General features: G+C 51.5%; 9 protein-coding genes across 9 annotated transcripts; 4 read left to right on the forward strand and 5 right to left on the reverse strand.

Moving 5' to 3' along the window:
* Positions 1 to 1,421: 1,421 nt before the first annotated feature.
* erg27 lies at positions 1,422 to 2,497 on the forward strand (the record flags this gene model as incomplete). The annotated part of the gene is made up of 2 exons (XM_058471429.1): positions 1,422 to 1,905; positions 1,941 to 2,497. 2 exons carry the CDS (start codon positions 1,422 to 1,424, stop codon positions 2,495 to 2,497), a joined length of 1,041 nt encoding a protein of 346 aa, XP_058334570.1.
* Positions 2,498 to 3,290: 793 nt separating this feature from the next.
* On the reverse strand, positions 3,291 to 6,793 carry N7468_002133 (uncharacterized protein; the record flags this gene model as incomplete). The annotated part of the gene is made up of 7 exons (XM_058471430.1): positions 3,291 to 3,444; positions 3,509 to 3,842; positions 3,952 to 4,540; positions 4,630 to 5,070; positions 5,125 to 6,475; positions 6,530 to 6,562; positions 6,630 to 6,793. The coding sequence occupies 7 exons, from the start codon at positions 6,791 to 6,793 to the stop codon at positions 3,291 to 3,293; spliced, it is 3,066 nt and encodes a 1,021-aa protein (XP_058334571.1).
* A 26-nt stretch (positions 6,794 to 6,819) lies between these two features.
* On the reverse strand, positions 6,820 to 7,077 carry N7468_002134 (uncharacterized protein; the record flags this gene model as incomplete). The annotated part of the gene is made up of 1 exon (XM_058471431.1): positions 6,820 to 7,077. One exon carries the CDS (start codon positions 7,075 to 7,077, stop codon positions 6,820 to 6,822), a length of 258 nt encoding a protein of 85 aa, XP_058334572.1.
* Positions 7,078 to 7,586: 509 nt separating this feature from the next.
* On the forward strand, positions 7,587 to 8,356 carry N7468_002135 (RlpA-like double-psi beta-barrel domain-containing protein; the record flags this gene model as incomplete). Its single annotated transcript, XM_058471432.1, has 2 exons — positions 7,587 to 7,921; positions 7,984 to 8,356. The coding sequence occupies 2 exons, from the start codon at positions 7,587 to 7,589 to the stop codon at positions 8,354 to 8,356; spliced, it is 708 nt and encodes a 235-aa protein (XP_058334573.1).
* A 147-nt stretch (positions 8,357 to 8,503) lies between these two features.
* On the reverse strand, positions 8,504 to 9,236 carry N7468_002136 (general substrate transporter; the record flags this gene model as incomplete). Its single annotated transcript, XM_058471433.1, has 2 exons — positions 8,504 to 9,162; positions 9,227 to 9,236. 2 exons carry the CDS (start codon positions 9,234 to 9,236, stop codon positions 8,504 to 8,506), a joined length of 669 nt encoding a protein of 222 aa, XP_058334574.1.
* Positions 9,237 to 11,129: 1,893 nt separating this feature from the next.
* N7468_002137 (uncharacterized protein) lies at positions 11,130 to 12,091 on the reverse strand (the record flags this gene model as incomplete). Its single annotated transcript, XM_058471434.1, has 2 exons — positions 11,130 to 11,938; positions 12,016 to 12,091. 2 exons carry the CDS (start codon positions 12,089 to 12,091, stop codon positions 11,130 to 11,132), a joined length of 885 nt encoding a protein of 294 aa, XP_058334575.1.
* A 1,133-nt stretch (positions 12,092 to 13,224) lies between these two features.
* Positions 13,225 to 14,445, reverse strand: N7468_002138 (uncharacterized protein; the record flags this gene model as incomplete). The annotated part of the gene is made up of 4 exons (XM_058471435.1): positions 13,225 to 13,615; positions 13,672 to 13,789; positions 13,847 to 14,222; positions 14,281 to 14,445. 4 exons carry the CDS (start codon positions 14,443 to 14,445, stop codon positions 13,225 to 13,227), a joined length of 1,050 nt encoding a protein of 349 aa, XP_058334576.1.
* Positions 14,446 to 16,602: 2,157 nt separating this feature from the next.
* Positions 16,603 to 18,750, forward strand: N7468_002139 (aromatic amino acid ammonia-lyase; the record flags this gene model as incomplete). The annotated part of the gene is made up of 1 exon (XM_058471436.1): positions 16,603 to 18,750. The coding sequence occupies one exon, from the start codon at positions 16,603 to 16,605 to the stop codon at positions 18,748 to 18,750; it is 2,148 nt and encodes a 715-aa protein (XP_058334577.1).
* Positions 18,751 to 19,167: 417 nt separating this feature from the next.
* Positions 19,168 to 19,650, forward strand: N7468_002140 (uncharacterized protein; the record flags this gene model as incomplete). The annotated part of the gene is made up of 1 exon (XM_058471437.1): positions 19,168 to 19,650. The coding sequence occupies one exon, from the start codon at positions 19,168 to 19,170 to the stop codon at positions 19,648 to 19,650; it is 483 nt and encodes a 160-aa protein (XP_058334578.1).
* Between the last annotated feature and the right edge of the window lie 13 nt (positions 19,651 to 19,663).

The following is a 19,663-nucleotide window of genomic DNA, read 5'->3' on the forward strand; positions in this document are numbered from 1 at the left end:
GCGATAAAACCGGAGAAAAAGTTCACGCCTGCCACGCTGGCAGCGTCCGTGCTTTCCCTCTCTGGTACCTTAAACAATCTATGGGAATTGAAACTTGGGGACCAATCGAACAACCCAGTGAGGCGGCTGCACAACCCTAGCGAGCCGCTGCCACGTAGTGCAGCTCCGGGTCGCGCGAGGTCGTCCATTGGGGGGAAGACTCAGTGGGCCAGTCTGTGCAAAAGAACAGCGCATCATTGACGCGATGGAGGCTGGGGTCTATTGCCACTTCGATCTGTGCTTGGGCATCCCTGAGGATGGTCTGAGATACCCAGATCAGCCAGAAACTGGTTGGGGGAGGATGCTGTATACGGCTAAGTGGGTTTCTGCTGGCGGTGTAGCAGCTGTAAAATCGTTATTCCCGGCATACAAGAAAGAACCTGGTACTTGGAAGAGGGTGGCTGGGTTTAGGGCATGGGCGATGTTGATGCTTTCTGCACTGGTAATCTATGTACATCCGGTCAGGTTTAGGCGAATTGATTTCCATTGCACGGATACTATACATAGTGCTAGGGCTTCAAGCTTGCGCCTCACAGCTCGTTACCAATACAGTTTCGTCATTATCGAGGCTCCAGCCTGACGTCTTTACATCGTTTAAATCTTCTTTTTCTTTTTTTTTTTGGCCCGGGATTGTCTCGGCCTTATAGCTTGGGCGATCCCTATTTCACCTTGCAGCCCATCCACGCTCGCTGGGCCCCCCCCAAGACCATCTGTCTCCCCCGCCTGACATTCTTTTTCCCCGCCCGCACAATCCCGGAGGCGAGTGCGACAAAGTGCGCTGGCACTTTCTTAAGACCCTCGGGCTCGCTCCTTTCCTCCATCTGCGACGCATCGCAATGCGCCAGGGTCACCCGCGATCTTCCCTCCAACCACTCCCACGCCTTGCGTCGCTAGCTCGCTGCACGAACTGCACGAACCTCAAGACTCGACAGATCGAGAACCGATCGACCACAATCGTGTTTGGGATCCTGTTGCACGGGAGAAAAAAGTGACATACTGGTGAAGTAGAGCAGGGCGGCCGTCGATTGGTCAATTGGAGCAGCACCAAACCGCGGGTTGGTTCCCGCTGAACCGAACCTTGCGATACGGACATCCTCAAGCGGAATCCTCGAGAGAATTGAGTCTGGTGAGGGAGATTGGACGCGGGGATTGGACCTTGGGCGCCTATTCCCCTGTTGCTCAGGCCCTCGTCCATCCTCGCGCTCGGCTGGAGCATGGTCTACACGCTGCGTCGGTTCGTTTGAAGCTTCGTTTGCGCGCGCGAGCTAGGTAAGCATGCTCTCTGTCTTCCCTGCATTTTCTCCCACGTCTTTTCTCTCCCTTATATAAACCCTGTTTCCAATCAAATCGAATCCCGTTTTTCCCATCTTCACCAGTCCCAAATGTCTCCCTATCTTGTAGTGCCCGATAAGCTGGCTGACGATCTCGATATGGACTGTCCAGCCTCTGGACCATTGACTATATGGATGGCCTCCTCCGAGGTGGATCAGAAAGCCTTGGGCACTTTCGCGGCCGCCATGGCCCTCGAAAACCCTTTATTATCGTCAATGCTTTATAAAATCCTCGGATTATCGGTGATGCTGTCCAAGAAACTACTCCGGGCCCGCCGACAACGCCGCCTAGACATTACGCGCGAGACCAAGTCTCTGCAACTTTACCACCATATAATATGGCTTTCGCGCGAAGGGTTATTCATATTAGAGGGCTACGTATTACCGATGGTAGCCAAGTCGATCGAGTTGAAGGTCCTCGCGTATAAGCTGCGTGCCTCATTTTACCATATCTTCGTGCTCTTCCACCAAAGACCGGCCCTACAACCCGCGCCGACCGACGTGCCCGCCAACCTCAAGCACGAATCAATGTATGGTGCAGATATATTCACATCGCGCGGCACTCAAAAGACCCCCGATCCAACACCTGGTCTTCCTCCCGGTCTTCCCGTCCAACCCGTCCAACCGGCATCCTCTTTCCTTCTCCCCCGCTGGATTACACGGCCACCGCAACCGCCTGTTTCAACCACGCCGCTATCCTCGCCGATAAACTCTTACCAGGCTCGCACCCACTCCGACTATCGGTCAAGCTCGAGTACGCCGCCTACCTTTACGACTGTCTCCAGGACCCAATTGCCTGTCGCCGTGTTGCCAAGCATGCGATTGCCGACGTCTACAATGCCCAAGAGGGCATGGACGACGAGAGCTTCGAGGATGCGGCGGAGATCGTTGGTGTACTCGGAAAGATGGTCAAGCGTGGCGGCAAGCCGGGCAGCAGTACTGCGGGGAGCACGGTCTCTCGTGGGGACCGATCTTATAGTCAGAGCAGCCGTTCACCCTCTCACCTCGATACCAGCGTCCCTACAACCGTGTCCCCGGTTCCGGTCACCAAGTCCACGCCTACAGTGGCTTCGAGCGCGGCTCTCGAGCCTGCGGTGCCGAACGCAAGCATGATGAATCCGATTTGATGCTACATACGGAGTTACGATAGAAAAAGCCTCAGACAGCGTTTTCCTTGTCCATTTTCTTTCTGTTTCTAATTCTTTTTTTTTCTTCCCTTCTCTTCTACGACGATCATTGGTTACTTTCTCCGGGGATTGCTGTTTTTCGTGTCTGCTTTGGTGGTTCTTGTCTTGAATATTCTTCGCTTATGTACATAACCATGTCCACATTTTGCATCCATGTGTAAATACGCTGGTTCTTGGTGGCTGTCACTTCTACTTCAAATAAAGCATGATGGCATGAAGCTTCCAGCCCAAAACCTAGACAGAACGTACCCCCCCAATACTACGAAGAACCGCACCGCGCGCTCAAAGTACCCGGCGACGTCTTCGCCCAGTCAAGAGGGTACCGACTGTGTTTGTCGGCGGCGGCGGCAAAGGACGAGGGTCAATTTGGACTTGGGACATTGTTCACTCGTTCCTTTCTGATAGGATTTAAAATAGGTCGTCGGTTGAGATTCCTTTCTATTCATGCTTGCTTATTGCGTCCTTTCGTACTTATTGAGGAGCGACGAGCGGAGATGCACGTTGGCTCCTCGGTGCGGAGTTCTCGCCGGTCGAGGCTCAGAGTTTGTTTCCCCCATTTCTGGGATCGAATCGAAGGAATGTGTTGAAAATCGTGTGACAAGCGTAATGATATCATGCGCTCGGATTGCTCTCGAGCTAGACTGTAATGCTAATTTTGAGCCGATTGGCTTACTCGGCTATGCTTAGTCTCTAGTTATTTACATATTTGCTTCACAACTGGCCCTGGCGGATGTTAAGCGGTTTTATCACGATCAGCTGCCTGCGCTTCATTCACAGATACCCTCGATGGCGCCGCAGATGCCATTCTCGAGTGTGTTATGCTACCGTCCGTGGTGGTGACGGTGTGGAAAGAAAAGTCCAGCTCTCCGACTAGGTCTCTGACACACCTAGAAAACAGAGCGTTAGCAGTTTTTCACCTTGCAAAGAAAGGAATGAACGGAGTTGACGCACCGCATGAGCCGATCTACGTCACCCACAATGCACCGAGTAGATATCTGCAGCACTGCAAATGCGGCGAAACCGGGTTCGGCTATATGCTGGATACTCAGGATATCTTTATCAAGCGCCTCAAGCCGCTTGGAAAAGCTATATGGCCGAGGCGTCTTGAGATAGGGTGGCAACGGTTGCCGGTTGGTGATGCTTGCTGAGAGCAGACATAGCAGTGTCGTCACCTCATGAGTGGTAACCTGAGCTTCGCCGACCAGTCTGCGCAGGTCGCGTAACCACTCGGAGCCTGACCCATCGTCGTCTTCGCCCAGACGCATCATTGTGTCGGAGGCGTACCCTAATAAACTTAAATAGCTCACAATGCTGGTGGGGACGTCTTGGTTAGTGAGTGCGACGGAAAGGAGGGAGGGGGTAGAGAAACAGAGATGGTACTCACTTCTCCATACAGAGGATGATTGCGTCGTACTGGTCTTTCGGGAACTTGCCACCGATAGGAACTTCCCATCGTAGGAAGCCGGAGTACGTGCGGAGGCTATTCAGCATGAGCATCTGCTTCGAGAATACCTTGCCACGCGCCTTTTCCAGTTTGCGTCCTGCAGACGTCTTGAGGGTCATGTCGCCTTGTTCACCACGCATGCGAGCCATTATGGTTTCATGGATAATGGAATAGTAATTAGCGAGGTAATAGAGTGAAGCCCCCAGGTTTTGGCGTAGAACTGAATGCTCAGAGATGGGGTATGGGAAGAATGTCCAGAAGAAAGCGACAGCGATCCCCCCGCTGACAGTCGCAAGACGGTAAGGCGCGAGCACATAAATCGGGTAATAAGCTTGTCCGTTGGAAGTAGCGACTGCCTCCCCGACTTTGCGTACGGACAGCTCATACCCGATAATCATAGCTGTGGTGATGACACCGATGAGGCCGATCGGTCGGAATCTCAACATCTTAATGGGTACGTAGAAGCCGATTGAGAGGGCGATAAAGAGGAATACGATGATCCCAGGCGTCTTTTGGCCGGGATATACCACACCAGGAGGCTAACAACCATAGCGATAGCTGTACCGGCAACTCGGAGAACAAAGCTGAAAATACTCTGACCCGAGGTTGGTGTCATACTCATGTTGACCATGATCATGGCCCACACTAGGCGCTGCTTCGTAAAGAAATGCTGGGTATCGTGTAAGAATGCTACAACGGCAATGGTCATGGTTGCACATGCTACCCGGAATCCGTAGCTAGCCTCAAACGACCTAAGGAACCTCGGAATCATCCGGACTTTGTCACCACATTTCTGAAACCAATTCGTTGGTGGCAGGTGTTCGGGGTCTTTGCGGTTCCTGTAGGCTTCCCCCAGTTCTAACATGGAGCTCTGCGTGTGTACATCGCCCATATTTCCGTCCTCATGGTTATCACCGAAGTCGAAGAAGCTCTTTGCCCACTTCCAGCATCGCTTGAAGCCTGGAATGACCAGCCTTATTCGTGACAGCTTGCCTTTCGCTTCGACCTCGTCGGCAAACAGAATGAAGGTCAAAACAGTTTGCCCAGTCGAGTAAAGCAATTGCTCCATCTAATATGACAGTTAGCTAAATCCACAAACCACGAAGGGACACATGCAACTTACATAGAGAAAAAGGTATAGTTGCCGTCTGCTCCGGTCTTGATAAGAGGCCGACGCATCGAAAAAGTCGCCCTTCAAACTCTGGACAGACGCGGGGTGATCAAAGAAATCGGGTGGGAGAGAGATGCCTTTCTCTTCGGCCCATGTCTCCAAAGCGATGCGTTTAGCTCTTCGGAACTCTGCTAGCTTTTTCTCGAAATGCTTTGCAAACCCCTTTTCACCGGGCATTCGGTTTTCCGTCTCAGCTTCGACATCTTTCGGGTCATGCGTCACACCATCGCCATTCACCTCCTGCGCCAATGCTATCCTTTTTGGCGGCTTAGCCAATCGAAACACATAAAGAGTATGCAGCAATCCCTCATCAATAGTCTGAATGATCGTCGCAAACGGATCATGCACTGCCCTCATAATTTCATTCCAGTCCCGCACAACACTCTCGCGTATTCCATCAGGGAGGACTCCAACAGTTGGGTCAATGGGCGGATTCCAACGGTTATACTCGGACAGTCGTTGGAAGATATCAACTACAAAGCCTAGCCCAGTGACCGGGATCATAACCTGGCGTAAATGACGAAAAATGCCCTGCAGGTCATCCGGGCCAAGCCTTCCAAGTGCAAACTCCCGTTTAGCAAATGTCAAGTCACCGTGGAGCTTCGCATGCATGTCATTGATCTGTCGGATCGCAACTCGAATCGCCTCGGCCTCCGGGCTATACACCTTTCCCTTTTTGTTCGATTTCTCACGCGAGGAATCGTATGTCTCTGCGCGTCCAAACATGTCATCACTTTCCAACGTTAAGAAATACACTGCATGTGCATCTAACGCGGTGCGCAGACTATTGATGTACCCGGCCATCTGCTTGAAAACAGCTTTTCGGGATGTATTCGGGAAGAGAAACAGCGACACGCCGGCCGAGAGAGCTAACCCCGTCAAGAAGGTCTTGAGGAGCCTCAAGACAAATGTGAATGCAGATGTCATATTTGCCTCCTGGGGTGCATAGATGGCTGCGATGTTGGCGAAGAACGAGTATATGATGACGGGGAACTGGAACTGGGGGTACTTCGCACGGAATGTATGCACCATCCAGATTTGAAAAAACAGCCAGACCGCAGTAACGGCGGAGGCTGAAGAGTTATATGTGGTAGTTGATCCTGATTCGGTGTGTTGCCGCGCTTTTACGCTGGAGAGCATGGTCAGCAGCGCGAAGCAAGTCCCTATGCAGACGGCCATGAGATCCACTATAAACATTTGGATGAACTTGGCGCGGGGCATAACAGGGAATCCATAGATAGAGACGATTGGGAGCAGATAGCCCAGCGTGGTGAACTCGTCTGCTACATCGGTAGCTTGGTAGCTAGTTGGGTGTTAGGTTGGCACTGAACCGGAGAAACATTGCGCAGATACTTACATCGCCACTGCGATTGTTGGCGCAAGGCCGCCTCTGTTGACGAAAATCGGGTTAGCAGGCACTTGGTTTTCTTCAATCCCAACCCGCGCTTCGATCTTACTTTATCATCTGGATGACGGTGTGCTTGTCCAGGCCACATTTCTGCCATGCTTTCTTCACGCGACCCCATAGAGACTTATCCTCTTTCTTGGACGTATGTGTACTGCGTCGTGAGAGATACTCACTCAGGATCTCCGAGTCCCTGGTGTTGTGGCGGGTTGCCATTGCTGCATCTGGCGGGACGCGATGCGCTAATGCCGGCCAGGTACGTCACCGTCGATTTCAGAGGGGAAGATAAACGCCCCTGCTATGGAAACATGGCGCGTGTTTCTCGAGCTCGGACGAATACGCGACAAGCGTGATGGTATCGAGATGTGACTGCAAGTCTCGAAAGTCTTGGAAGGCGGGAGGAAGTTGGGGAAGGACAATTGGAGAATTCCGAAGAATTTGAGCTCCGCATTTCGAGGTGGGGCGCGAGGCCGTTGCGCGGGGAGCTGGTAGGAGTCCATACTTGAAGCTGTTCCATTCGGGTTTGCTTCTGTCGACGTTCTCCCTAACTGCTCGTACTTTTGATGAGCCCATGTCCATACAACAGGGCCGGGGCCTCTGCGAGCGTTCTATAGCTGCAGTGGTACAAGCCTCGGAATGAGGATCGCATCCGAGGCCCTGCGCCCTGACGATCTTTGCCGAAGATAAGGGCGATCCTATGCGTTCAATTTCGAGAGGACATACAGTCGCTCTTTTATTTGGCTCTTATCGGTTGAGACAAAGTCGGATATCTACAGTCGAATCACCCCACGCCCCGTCCGCACTTAAACCCCTGAAACGCTCCCCGCCGTTTTATCCTTTCTTGTTCTCGCGTCTCCCAGCTTGTCTCTCACCAGCCTCTTTTTTTTCCCTGTCACTTTCCGTGCGCTCGTCTCGAGGAACATTGCAATTCATGGAGTAAACTGCCGAATTTACATGAGGACCGTTATGAACTAATTACCTGTGCCACGTCATATCCGAAGAGAACCCAATGGATCCCACTGACCCTCCTCCAACTGCCCCACTGGCGGACGCCCATACCATCGAGAAAGAGCCAGTTACACACGATGCGCAAGACCCTCGAACTTCAATGCCAAAGCGCAAGCCGGTCCCCATTGCGCCCGCGCCAGGACCGGCGGCCGTGAAACAGCCTCAAGCCAGCGTCCCCGTCGGCAAGTCCGCGCACAAGCTCCCTTTCTTCGGCGTCCCGGCGTGGTTCGCGGCGCAAAGGCAATCGCGGAAATACCTCATCCTAGGGATCATTGCTGCAGTGGTTATCATCGCACTGATCATTGGTCTCGCGGTCGGGCTGACGGTGGGCAAAAAGTATGCTATATGCGATTTCTTTCAATCTTGGGACTTCCAGCTCGTATACTGACAAGCTCTAGTGGAACGGCTAACCTGCCCCTCCCCAGCTCGAATGGCGGGCCTTACTCGGGCGACTTGACATACTACAATCCGGCGCTTGGATCGTGCGGATACACGAACTCGGATTCCGATATGATATGTGCGGTATCACATATTTTGTTCGATGCTGCGGCTTCAGGGTCGAATCCAAATGAGAATCCTCTCTGCGGGTTGAAGATCAGGATCCGGCGCAATGATAAGAGTGTTGATGTTAAGGTTGTGGACCGGTGCACGGGGTGTGCCGCGACAGATTTGGATGTCACTGAGGCTGTGTTCGAAAAGGTGGCCAATCTGGAACAAGGCCGGGTTACGATGGAGTGGGCGTGGCTTGAGGAAGCGCCCGTTACTGCTTGAGGTCTTGTCTCGTCACGGAATTCATAATATTAATCACATATACACCCTGATGATAGGATCCGCCGTGGTATCACGTTTATCCTCTAGACCAGTTCCCAGCCCATTTGAAAGGAATCTATTCCATACGAGATGAAAAAGATAAGCATACTAGGCCCGTTCACCTGGGGCTTTGGTGGGTCCGACGTGCTCCTCGTGCTCCACGTCATGCTTCTGCAGAGTAGCCTCGACATCGGCGTTTCGCTGTTCCACGTCAATGGTGCCGAAGAGCACGTCCATCTCTTCCAGGGTACGGCCCTTGGTTTCTTTCACGCACAGGAAAACGGTTATTCCCATCGCAGTACAGAAAATGGCAAACATGAGGAAAGTTTTCCATCCGAGTTTGTTCACAGCATGGGGAGTGAACTCGGTTACAACAAAATTGAACAGCCATTGGGTGACAGAGCCCACGCCGACACCATACGAACGGAGGCGAGTCGGGAAGATCTCTCCAATGTAAACCCAGGGTGTGGGACCCCAGGAGAAAGAGTACCCAATGACATAGAGATAGATCATGGTGACCATGGCAATAGAGGCACGGGAGACAACATTGCTGTCTGGATTAGGCGGGTGAGTCGCGAGCACAGAGCCGATAATAAACATCATCGAGGCCATCCACGCAGCGCCGCCGATCAAACTTTTCTTTCGGCCCCAACGGTCGATACCGATATACAAGAAGATCGCAGTAGCAACGATCTTCACCGTTCCATAAATCCCGGTGGCAAACAACGAAGAGTCCGTAGAGCTGAGCCCGACGGACTGGAAGATTTCTGGGGCATAGCAATGCCGTAAGCATCCAAATGGGGGGGCCCATTTGGATGCTCCACACCCTACCGAAAACCATACCCTACTGAAAAATTTTAAAATTTACAGTTTTCAATTCATGATAACTCACTCAATTTTGAAGCTATTTAAGCCTGGAAAACACTAAATAAACCGTCTGAATCTAAATTAATAGGTGTAGGGGTTTCTGGGTCTCGAACCCTGCGTGGTGGGGCCGATTTTTCCAATTTTTTTCGGTCGCGTATCACCTTCCTCTCCGCTGCCTGTTTTTCTTTTTCCTCCCTTTCTATAATTGAATGTGTTGCATCAAATCGAGATAAACTAGCCGATTTAGATAATATCTTCCGTCGGCTTCCCCGAATAGATGGATTTTTCTCCTTGTTGTGTTGTTTCAAAATTGATTGTAAACTCCCTTCTATAGCAGCTGTCTTATTGACATAAACATCAATTCCACGACGCTGAAAATCTAATAATGATCGAATTTTATTAAAATTTGGATCAAATCCAAATTTAGCTTCAATCTTATTCAATTTATGAGAGATTTTAGCAAAATTCGATTTAAAATCGGATAATTCAGATGGAAGTTCTGTTTGAATAGGGGAGGATGTCGGAGTAGAATCCCATCGTAATGGCGGTGGTGATGGAGTTATATCTGGCCAATTGAAAAATTCGGTCCAACTTTCATCTTGATCGGGAAGTTGGTTTAATATAATCATAGAATTTATAGGATAAATTCCACGATCACGCCAACTTGCACGAATAACACGAGGTTGTAGGGCCTGGTTCCGAATCTCTGCTATCTCACGGAAAAAATCACGTTTAGTGTCAAAATTTGCTTGACAACGTGATAAACGATTCATACAGCCTTTATAATAATGCTTTAGATTCCGGAAAGCATGACCATCAAGAGGCTGCATTAAATGCGTTGTATGAGGTTCAAAAACAACTGGTATAATATTCGATTTCTCGCACATAACCAGAAATTCAACCGTGAGATGTGTTCCATGACCATCAAAAAGAAGAATTCTCTTCTCTTTTGGAGATTGTAGACGATCTTGGGTATGTTTAATAAAATGTTCAAGCCATTTAACTGCTAAACGATCAGTATTCCAGCCATTTTTTGATATAGCAAAGCAGTAATCATCTGGAATAGTATCTTGATCTTTAAACCAATTTTCCATAAAATTCTGCCCTTTTATAATAAAAAAAGGTGGTAAAACATGACCATCGGCAGAAACACACTCAATAGAGGTCAGATTTTCTCCTTTTTCGGTAGTAGGAAGTCGAGATGTTCGATATGGAGTCGAAGTAACAACTTTTTCTGGTCGACCTTGACCGATCTGGAACCCCGTTTCGTCGAAGTTATAGATATTCCGTGAAGGGATATCTTTAATAATTGAATGCCAACTAGAAAACCAGCGTTCAATTTCTCCATAAACTTCAGCATCAATTCGATTTTTATCGAACGGAGTTTGGGTAATATATTTAAGGTCGGAAGGTAGCCGGGAAATAAATCGATCTCCCCACATCTTGCTAAGTTGGCGTTGTGCCATCTTGCTTGCTGCTTCCACAATATCATTTTTTGTGGGCGGAGATAATAGAGAATCAAGCTTCCGGATCCATTCTATTAAGGCACGAGTTTGCTCCGAATTTAATGCAGAGTGTGTTGGTTGACGCTTCCACGAACTTATGCCAGCAAGATAGTGTCTCCGAAGGCGTGAATACGACACGTCAAATTGGCGCGAAATTGCAGAAAGATTTGGATTTTGAATAGAGGAGGCAAATTCAAAGGCCTCAATAAGACGATCTCCTTCATTTGGAGCCCTCCGAGGGGGGGAAGGTGGTATTCCATAATGAATAAGTTGGTGGAGTGAAAAATTTTTCACCAGGGTGTGGTTTTCAGTAGGGTGTGGCGGACCCAAACGCGGGCGCGTTTGGGTCCGCAACGGGACTGCTAATACCCAATGCTGTTGGTGCCAGAGAATTGCTGCCAGAACATGATCACAAATGCCAGGAAGAACCGGTAGCGATTGCTCTTCTCCAGGCACTCTTTCCAAGTAAGGCCCTCGGTCAGCATATTCTCTTCCTCGATGGCAGCCTGGATCTCAGCAATCTCGTGCTGCACTTCCGCATTAGCCTCCGTCTCGTGGCGGATGTAAGCAAGCGCGTGAAGAGCTTCTTCCCGACGACCTTTCGTCATGAGCCAACGGGGCGACTCTTTGAGGAAGAACAATCCAATGAGCATCAGGCCCCCAGGGACCAGCTGAATCGCTACGGGAATACGCCACTGGCTGGTGCCTTCGGGAATGTGCAGCGACACACCATAGTCGAGCCAGTAGGCAAACGTGCTACCGGTGACCAGGAACAGCTGGAACATACCAGCAATACGACCACGGTACTTGGGGGGAGCGTTCTCGCTGACGAAGACCGGGGTGATACTGGACATTCCGCCGATCCCAAAGCCGGCAATCACACGGCCTCCGTAGATGGTGCCGATCTGGTGGTGGGCGCCAACCTGGACAGCAGCTCCGACAAGGAAAATCATGGCGAAGATCATGAGTGCGTAGCGGCGGCCTAATCGGTCGTTGAGTGCGGCTGCAAGGATTGCGCCGAAAAAACAGCCCGCAGTCAGCAGACTGACTACATTGCTAGAGACTTGGGCATTTTTGCTGTCCGCGAAACCAGATTTTCCAATTGGGAGGCCGAAGTCCTTCTTGAAGCTGTCCAGGGCGAGGACGGATCCCATGACACCTGTGTCATATCCTAGGGGTAGATTTCAGCAACGACGGGTCGAATGTTACTGGGGTGGGCAGCAAGAAATTCCGTGCCACTGGACATACCAAAAAGCAGGGAGCCTAGATAGGCCACAGAGGTCAGGATATAGACGCGATAGTTCTTCATGATGGATGGCGCCATGATGGAAACTTGCAGCTTTCAAACGCTGAAAGTGCCCAGGGAGGAATTCAACACTGGGTTCCCCAGCAAAAGAGTCCCACATTCCGGGGCAGAGCAGCCTCTTTAAAACAATTTCAGCATCTGCAACAGTACCAGGAGACACGAGCCGACTGGCAGGGCCGACGACTGGGCTAGTCACGTAACCGCATCGAGACCTGGAGCTAAGACAAACACGGGCCCAGTTTCGAGGGTCATTGCAGCTGTGAGAGGCCGTAACCCTTGAAGATCGCGACCCTCCAGGTCGGGGACTCGGGTCAGATGGGACCGCCATGGGGGGGAGACGATGGGGGTCGCGGGGTTTTCATGGTGGGGAGGACCAATCCTGGGGTGCAAACTCGAATTACCCACCAATGCTAATGTCCAGTGGCGCATGGAACTTGCAGTCACACGGGTCTCTTCCATTGGTTGTACCCCACAGTCTGCGGCAGGCTAAGGGCCAAATGTGGGTGACGATGTGGGTGACGATGTGGGCGGCGCTTGGGGACTAACTGCAGACCGAGACTTCTTACTGCTGGACTCTGCTGAGCCTGTTTTCGCACCAGTCACCTTTCTCCTCCTTTTTCTGTCCTTTGCATATAAATCCTGCTAAGGTTCATCGATGACACCATTTGCGAACTTCTAGACTCGTTCTCATCTTTATCTGAATGACTTGCCTTTTCCTACTCACCAACAGGACCTGTGGACCTCCAATGCATTCAAGTGGACCTGGCGAGGGCATTTTCTCCCTTCAATTGCCGCTCGGCTATAGAATTCAATTGCCGGCGTGCACCACTTGTCTCACCCGCTACATAGAAAGTGCAGATGAAACCCAACTGCGAACCTTCTTCTCCCCAGTTTCGAGGAAGATGTTGCGAGGTCGATCAGATGCACTTGGAATTGACGAGCGGCGGGGATGGGATACTTGACCCCTTCGCCGCGATTATCGGGGCCTGTCTAACTTAGTACACGTGGCGCCTAGATTGATGCCTCTCGAGTATCAAAGGCACAATTTTTACTGTCTTCAATATTCGTTATGACGCAGGTGACGTATCTGGGTTGACTGCAACTCGGATCAAGTACGAATTAATCATTAGAAGATTCATTGATGGCTCGGGTCAGACACATATTATAACAGATTCTCTGGAGCACTGCGACTCGTACGTCGAGTCATGCTCATCTCTTCGCCATGTCTCATCGTCACTTGCAGTCTCGTCGGCGTTGACCATCCGTTTCCCGTCGATCGAAGAGACCCGGCCCCTAATTCTTCCTGAGTGCCTCGACCCAGATGCATACCGAGAACTCAGCTCATGGGTGTGCTGGGTGGATCCTTTGCTCTTTCTCGACTTAAGTAAAGATCTGATATTCGGAATCGATGCCGTAATTATCACTAAATAGGTTTCGATGAAGAGCCATCGGTCGTAGTTTACCGTCGCAATGGTAGGGTCGGTATCCGGGGTCGCAAGGATGCGCGTTTGCACTGTCTTGATGATAGCTGCGGCCATTGCACTGGGAGATTATATGTTAGAGTTTGGGCTGCGATAGGGTATCCGGAAAGTACATACAAAAGCCCCAGGCCTAAAAGAGCCACTAGCCCAAGCTTCACTCGCACTTTGAGATTGAGGCGCCAAAATATGACGGTGGAGAACAGTGCTAGATAGAGATCGGTTGCTGCGTTGAACCCTGTTTTGCACTTCGTGTTAGCTCAATGGATCTTCCTTGGTCGCCAGCGGAACTTACCCCCTTGAACATATCCATAATCAGCTTGTACATGGGTACTCCAGCACTTTTCCTTGTCGGAATGTTGCCATATTGCCGACTGGTGCCCTGGACATTGGACGAATAGTATAACGATGAAGACGGCGTTTACTGTGATTTGGAGCGCCACAAGAATCCAGAGGACCACCTGCTGCCACAACCGGGATGTAAGAAGGCCAAGGATGAACACGATGAACGATATCCGACCAAATGCGCCCGCTGCTAGACCGAATGTCTGTGCCAGATAATCGAACATGATGACTTTGGAGGCCGCTTCTTCGCTTAGATCGCCCACTTTCTGGCCGAATCCATAGTGGACGCCAACCGTGATGAGCGCACATCCTACCAAAGCTAAACACTGTCAGGAGGCAGGTGTTAATCATCAGAGCGATAGGAACAAGAGGATTCCTGCTAACCAATGCACAACCCATCAGAAAATCATCAAGGCCAAGTTTCCTGATCCTGAATTTGGCCACGATCCTTAAGACAAAGATCAAAATAGCGACCCCTGCAAGAGCCCATACGTCCCGGAGGAACTCAGGACCCTCATCATAAACGGATCTCTGACTTAAAAAAGCCATGAGGAATATGCCCTGGAAACGGGGTGTGGATTCACATATTCGAGCAGCAAGCCCGGGGACCCAGGAAGTCCACGCGACAGTCGATTATATGGAGCAGCGATATCAGTTCCCATATCAGTGCCATTATTACTTCCCATATCGATGCTTTATCTTAACCAACAACGAGACGGAACAGCCGTCGGGGGGTTCCCCATAATTTTCCTATACGAGGTTGAACCGCACAGAGAAAGCGAACCCAGGGGCCCCAGACCAGGCTGTCGGAGGTCTCCGACCTGGCCACACGATCAAGATAAGCCAAAGTGCGGACAACCCCAGTGCCGCGGCCCGCAGGAGGAAAGCTTGACAGGGGTCGGCCCAGGGGGGGCTCGATAATAAGAGTGGTTCTGATTGGCTTGGCCCCATGGAGTTTTCTTATCCATATCTATTGGCGGCTGAAAACGATCGCGAACGTCAGGGCCCAATGAACGATGGGTCCGGCACATATTTAGATAGGGGGTCCGACAATTGGGGCTTTGTACCCAATCACGTTGGATTGACCTCTATCATATCCCGGGGGTAGCGCGCGGAGAAAAGCCCGGTCGCTCTTTCCAATGTCTAGTTTGGGATCTATCGAGGTCTCAGGTCCTTCTAGAATCAAACCGCCTCGCCTGTAGAGAGAGTTGTGAGCATGATTCATCACGTAATCCATAGTTATGCGCCCGAGGGTTATACTTCAGGAGAGTTATATTCTCGCAACACGATAGTGAATTTTCCAAACACGGTGTGGCTCATGGTCTTCCAACACCTCGAGGGGAGCATTCGAGGGACTTACCGTGTATCGGGGGTACTAGAAGGGCAGGCGCGCATACTACCAGCAGCGGGAATAGCATCTGTAAAGCCTATTCTACGGTAGGCTCGACTATAAGATAGGATACGACTGAGGGAGGCCAACACTACTGTGGATTCGTGGTGCGATAACCCAACTACTCGCTGGGGGTTCCCTTCGCGATTTGTTCATTTATTGTGAGAGTCAATCGCGAGCTATCACGTGGGTTCGATATCTCTACAAACAGCGGGTGCAGTAATCCTCCGAACTATGCGACGATCGCAATATCCGAGCACCGGATGTTCCCCGAGCGCCTTCCGCGATTCGAGAAGCGTCTTCGTAACTGGAACAAAGCGTGTCGTGATAAAATCACTCAAATAGTTCAACTCTTGGAGCGAACCTGTGATGTTCGAGGTAATGGTGGTCCCCGGAGGACCTAAATACCACTTATGAATGCAGTTCTCGGTACTTTTTTTGACCCTCGAGCAACCACGAATTGTCCACAGAACCGGCACCTTCAGGATGCTAATCTACGAACAGGGCTTAAGATGCCCCTCCGGATTTTCAGCTAAGCTGGGGGCTCTAATCCTGCTTCATGTAGCTTGCATGCAGCGTTTCAACCGCACAGTCAGAGCTGACTGACATTCTAGCCACACCATAATGGCAGACTTTGCCGATGGGGTCTGCTAGTCTCTCTTATTGTTGCTCGGCTTCTAGGCGCAGCTGAAGCAGATCTGCAGGAGATGTGACACCTATGTGCGTGTTGCCGCATGTTGCCACCATGCAGCTAGAAGGCTAGCTCGCCGATTTCCGAAACCCAAGCAGGGATCGGCAAGGCGTAGTACGCACGCTATCGAAAAAAATGCCGAACCATGACGATCTTATTCCGTAACACGATCGTGAGGGCTATGTATCTCAGCCTCGCCATTCGTTGGAATTGGCGGTGGGGTTCGGCATTGTGGATATGGAATAGAGTTAAGGAATCCCAGGGTTGGTCGATGCACATAAGCCCCTCGATTCCTACTTCCTGGAGGCGAATCCCTCAAGCCCAGCCCACGGGATCTACATCCTCATAGCCACTACAGGATTAATGGATCACGGCTTCCATCGGCCCTTTCAAAATGCAACTCGATAAGCATCTGTACACAAGAGATCGACCGTGGGGCTATGACCTCAGTCAACAAACAGGGTAGTAGGTCAGAACCAGATCGAGCCTCGCCAGGGGCAAACGGGGCAGTTAAAACCTCGTTCGTTTTCCTCCTCCCAATTCTTCTAATCCCGTAATCCCCAGCCCCCAGGTTTCAGCTCGACATCCTCCAGCGCTTCAGGTTAGATGCAACTCCTGATCCAAAATGACCGTGTCTAAGACGACGCCCCACACGAACGCAACGCTTCGCATTTGGAGACACCTCCAAGAACTGAAAGAGAACAAGAAATCCATTGTCTTAGACGGTAACAACTTAGACATTGCCTCTATTGTCGCGGTCGCTCGCCACGGAGTGAAGCCACGCATCAGTGACGACGAACAGCTGGCCAAGCAGCTCGAACTCAGCGTCAAGGCACTGACCGACTACCTCTCGAACGACTATGTTGTCTATGGCGTCAACACTGGGTTCGGCGGTAGTGCCGACACTCGTACAAAAAAGGTGCTGGACCTGCAGATCCATCTGCTCCAGCATACACAGAGCGCGATCATCACATCCACCGACAAAGATCTCGGCAGCAACTCTGAGCGCGAGCCGTCACATGTGATGCCCCCCTCTTGGGTTCGCGGCGCGATTGTCGCCCGAGCCAACCAAAACCTGAGAGGACACAGTGCTGTTCGAATTAATGTTCTCCAGAGCCTGGTTGATCTGTTGCACCATGACATCACCCCTATGGTGCCTCTGAGAGGAACCATCTCCGCGTCCGGAGACTTAATGCCCATGTCTTACATCGCCGGAGCTATTGCCGGAAACCCCGATGTCTTTGTCCAGGTGGGGAAAGGTAAGAGCGCGCGTGTGCTGCCTGCTTCGGAAGCCCTGAAAGAAAGCGGGCTGTCGCCCTCTGGCCTCGGTCCAAAAGAAGCCCTGGGGTTGATCAATGGCACGGCACCATCTGTGGCGGTGGCTAGCTTGGTCCTCTACGATGCGCAGCGGCTTGCCCTTCTCTCACAGCTGCTCACGGCTTTCACTGCCGAGTGCTTAGGAGGAAACGTGGAGTGGAGTCACCCGTTTATCCACGAAACCCGACCTCACACGGGGCAGATCGAGGCCGCGAGCAATATCCGACGCTTCCTGAGCGGCTCGAAACTCGTTCACGGCCTGGACTCCCGGAAAAGAACCGGCGACGGGCTGTGGCAAGATCGGTATTCGACACGGACTTCCCCGCAGTGGATTGGCCCGTATCTGGAGGACCTGCTCCTGGCGCAGCATCAGCTGGAGGTTGAGTTAAACTCCACTTCGGATAACCCACTGGTCAATACCACCCCACGAGAGGGTGCCTCCGGCGGGGATGTGTATTCCGGGGGAAATTTCCAAGCAGTTGTGGTTACGTCCGCCATGGACAAAACTCGTCTGGCGCTCCAGATGATTGGCCGCATGCTCTGGTCCCAGGTGTCCGAGTTGATTGGCCCTACCACCAACAATGGGCTGGAAGCCAATTTGAATGCGAGCGATCGTGAGAACTATACAATGAAGGGCATTGATGTCAATATGTCGGCTTATATGTCGGAGTTGGCCGCTCTGGCCCATCCCGTCTCGTCCCATGTTATGTCGGCGGAGATGCATAACCAGGGGATCAACTCGCTGGCTTTGATCTCTGCAAGGCGGACCCTGGAGGCTGTGGATCTGGTTGCTCATATGAGTGCCTGCCACATGTACGTGTCTAGTCAGGCCGTTGACATTCGTGCGAATCATAGGCGGTTCCTCTCCAACTTCTGTGAACAATTGAAGGATACCACATCAAATGGTATCCTGCATGGTCTCGGCCTGACCAATACACAGACTGAGGCTCTTGCAGCTTCACTATTCCCAGTCATTGAATCCACGTGGTATCACTGGAACAACAACACCTGGAAGGACCGTATCCCGCAGGTCGTCCAGGCCGTCATGCTGCCCGTCACCGAGTTTCTGGCACAACATGACCAGAACTTCTCCGGCGCCGCGTTGCTCAGGTTCAAGAACCAGTTCGAAAAGACTCTTTCTGCAACAGCGAACCAAATGTTCTACCCAAACCCAACCATCCCCCCTGCTGAAGTCGTCACGCAACTTGGCGCGGGGTCAGCACAGTTGTATTCATGGGTGCGTGCGAAGCTCCACATCCCTCTGCATGGTGGGATTAGAGATGATCCACTTTACAATGCGAAAGAGGGTCTCCCCACGGATAGCAAAAAGACAATTGGAAGCTGGGTAAGCTTAATCTACGAGAGCTTGCTCCATGGGGATATGATGGATACGGTCTTAGATGGCTTGGATACTGGTCGAAGCCTCCCAGCAGAGTGTTTTCCAGAAGGAGACTAGTGGCTTCGATGTGGTCACTTTCGCAGACTTTGGCAATTCTAATAATTTGCAATCAATTGCTTTTTCGTCCAGACTGAATGCTGCCGCCATCCAGATGAGCAAATCCCTGCCGAAATAGAATTAAGATTCAGCAACATCCGAGTAATCAGCTTCCTCAGCAAACAACGGCATGATCTCCAGCCATTGGATGCGTAAATTCCCTTGGCCCCTTTCAGGGTGTCTAACCGCGCGTATCCCCACCAGATCCAGCGAAGGAATCGACCCGCGTTACATCATCATCACCAGCACTTTCCCTAACCTTCTTTGGGAAAGTCGAAGAACGAGGTGGAGACAAGTCCGGGGCGGTAATCTGGGGTCTCATAAAAGCTGGGGCATGTAACCACGAGAGTTTTCCCTTCTCCCCGTCCAATCCAAAACATGGTTTCCGCTCGAGCTATCCTAGTCGGTCTTCTCGCTGCCAGCACCGGCTGCGCCCTGCACGTCCCAAACAGTCTCCTGCTCGACAGCGTCGCAGAGGCCGTGGCGCTGCCCATGTTTACATGGTCTGCGAACGGGACGCACACTGCCAAGGCCTATACCACGAAGCAAGCCAATGTCACCAGCGCAAGAGGCCTAAAGGAGGACTGCGAGAACATCAATCTCAACCGAAAGCTGGCGACGGATTTCCGGAGCGATGTGCTCGGGGACGGCGTGACGGGGTTTTTCTACAAATGCGAGCAGATCAGCTCTACGACCAACAAGTATTGGTTCACAATTAGTGCGGGCGATGAGGCGCAGATCGACAAGCTCTGTGGTGCGGATACCAAATATCCGATTGTCTACGACTCGCAGCATAAGACTTGGTTTATCGATGAGCCGTTTGATTGCACCCAGCGCACCTCTCCTTCTCAGCCCTGGTGAAGCTGTTCCAGTC

Source organism: Penicillium chermesinum, assembly GCF_028974085.1.
Source record: "Penicillium chermesinum strain IBT 19713 chromosome Unknown utg000002l:1.0-5270490.0:1.0-5274688.0, whole genome shotgun sequence".
NCBI lineage: Eukaryota > Fungi > Ascomycota > Eurotiomycetes > Eurotiales > Aspergillaceae > Penicillium > Penicillium chermesinum.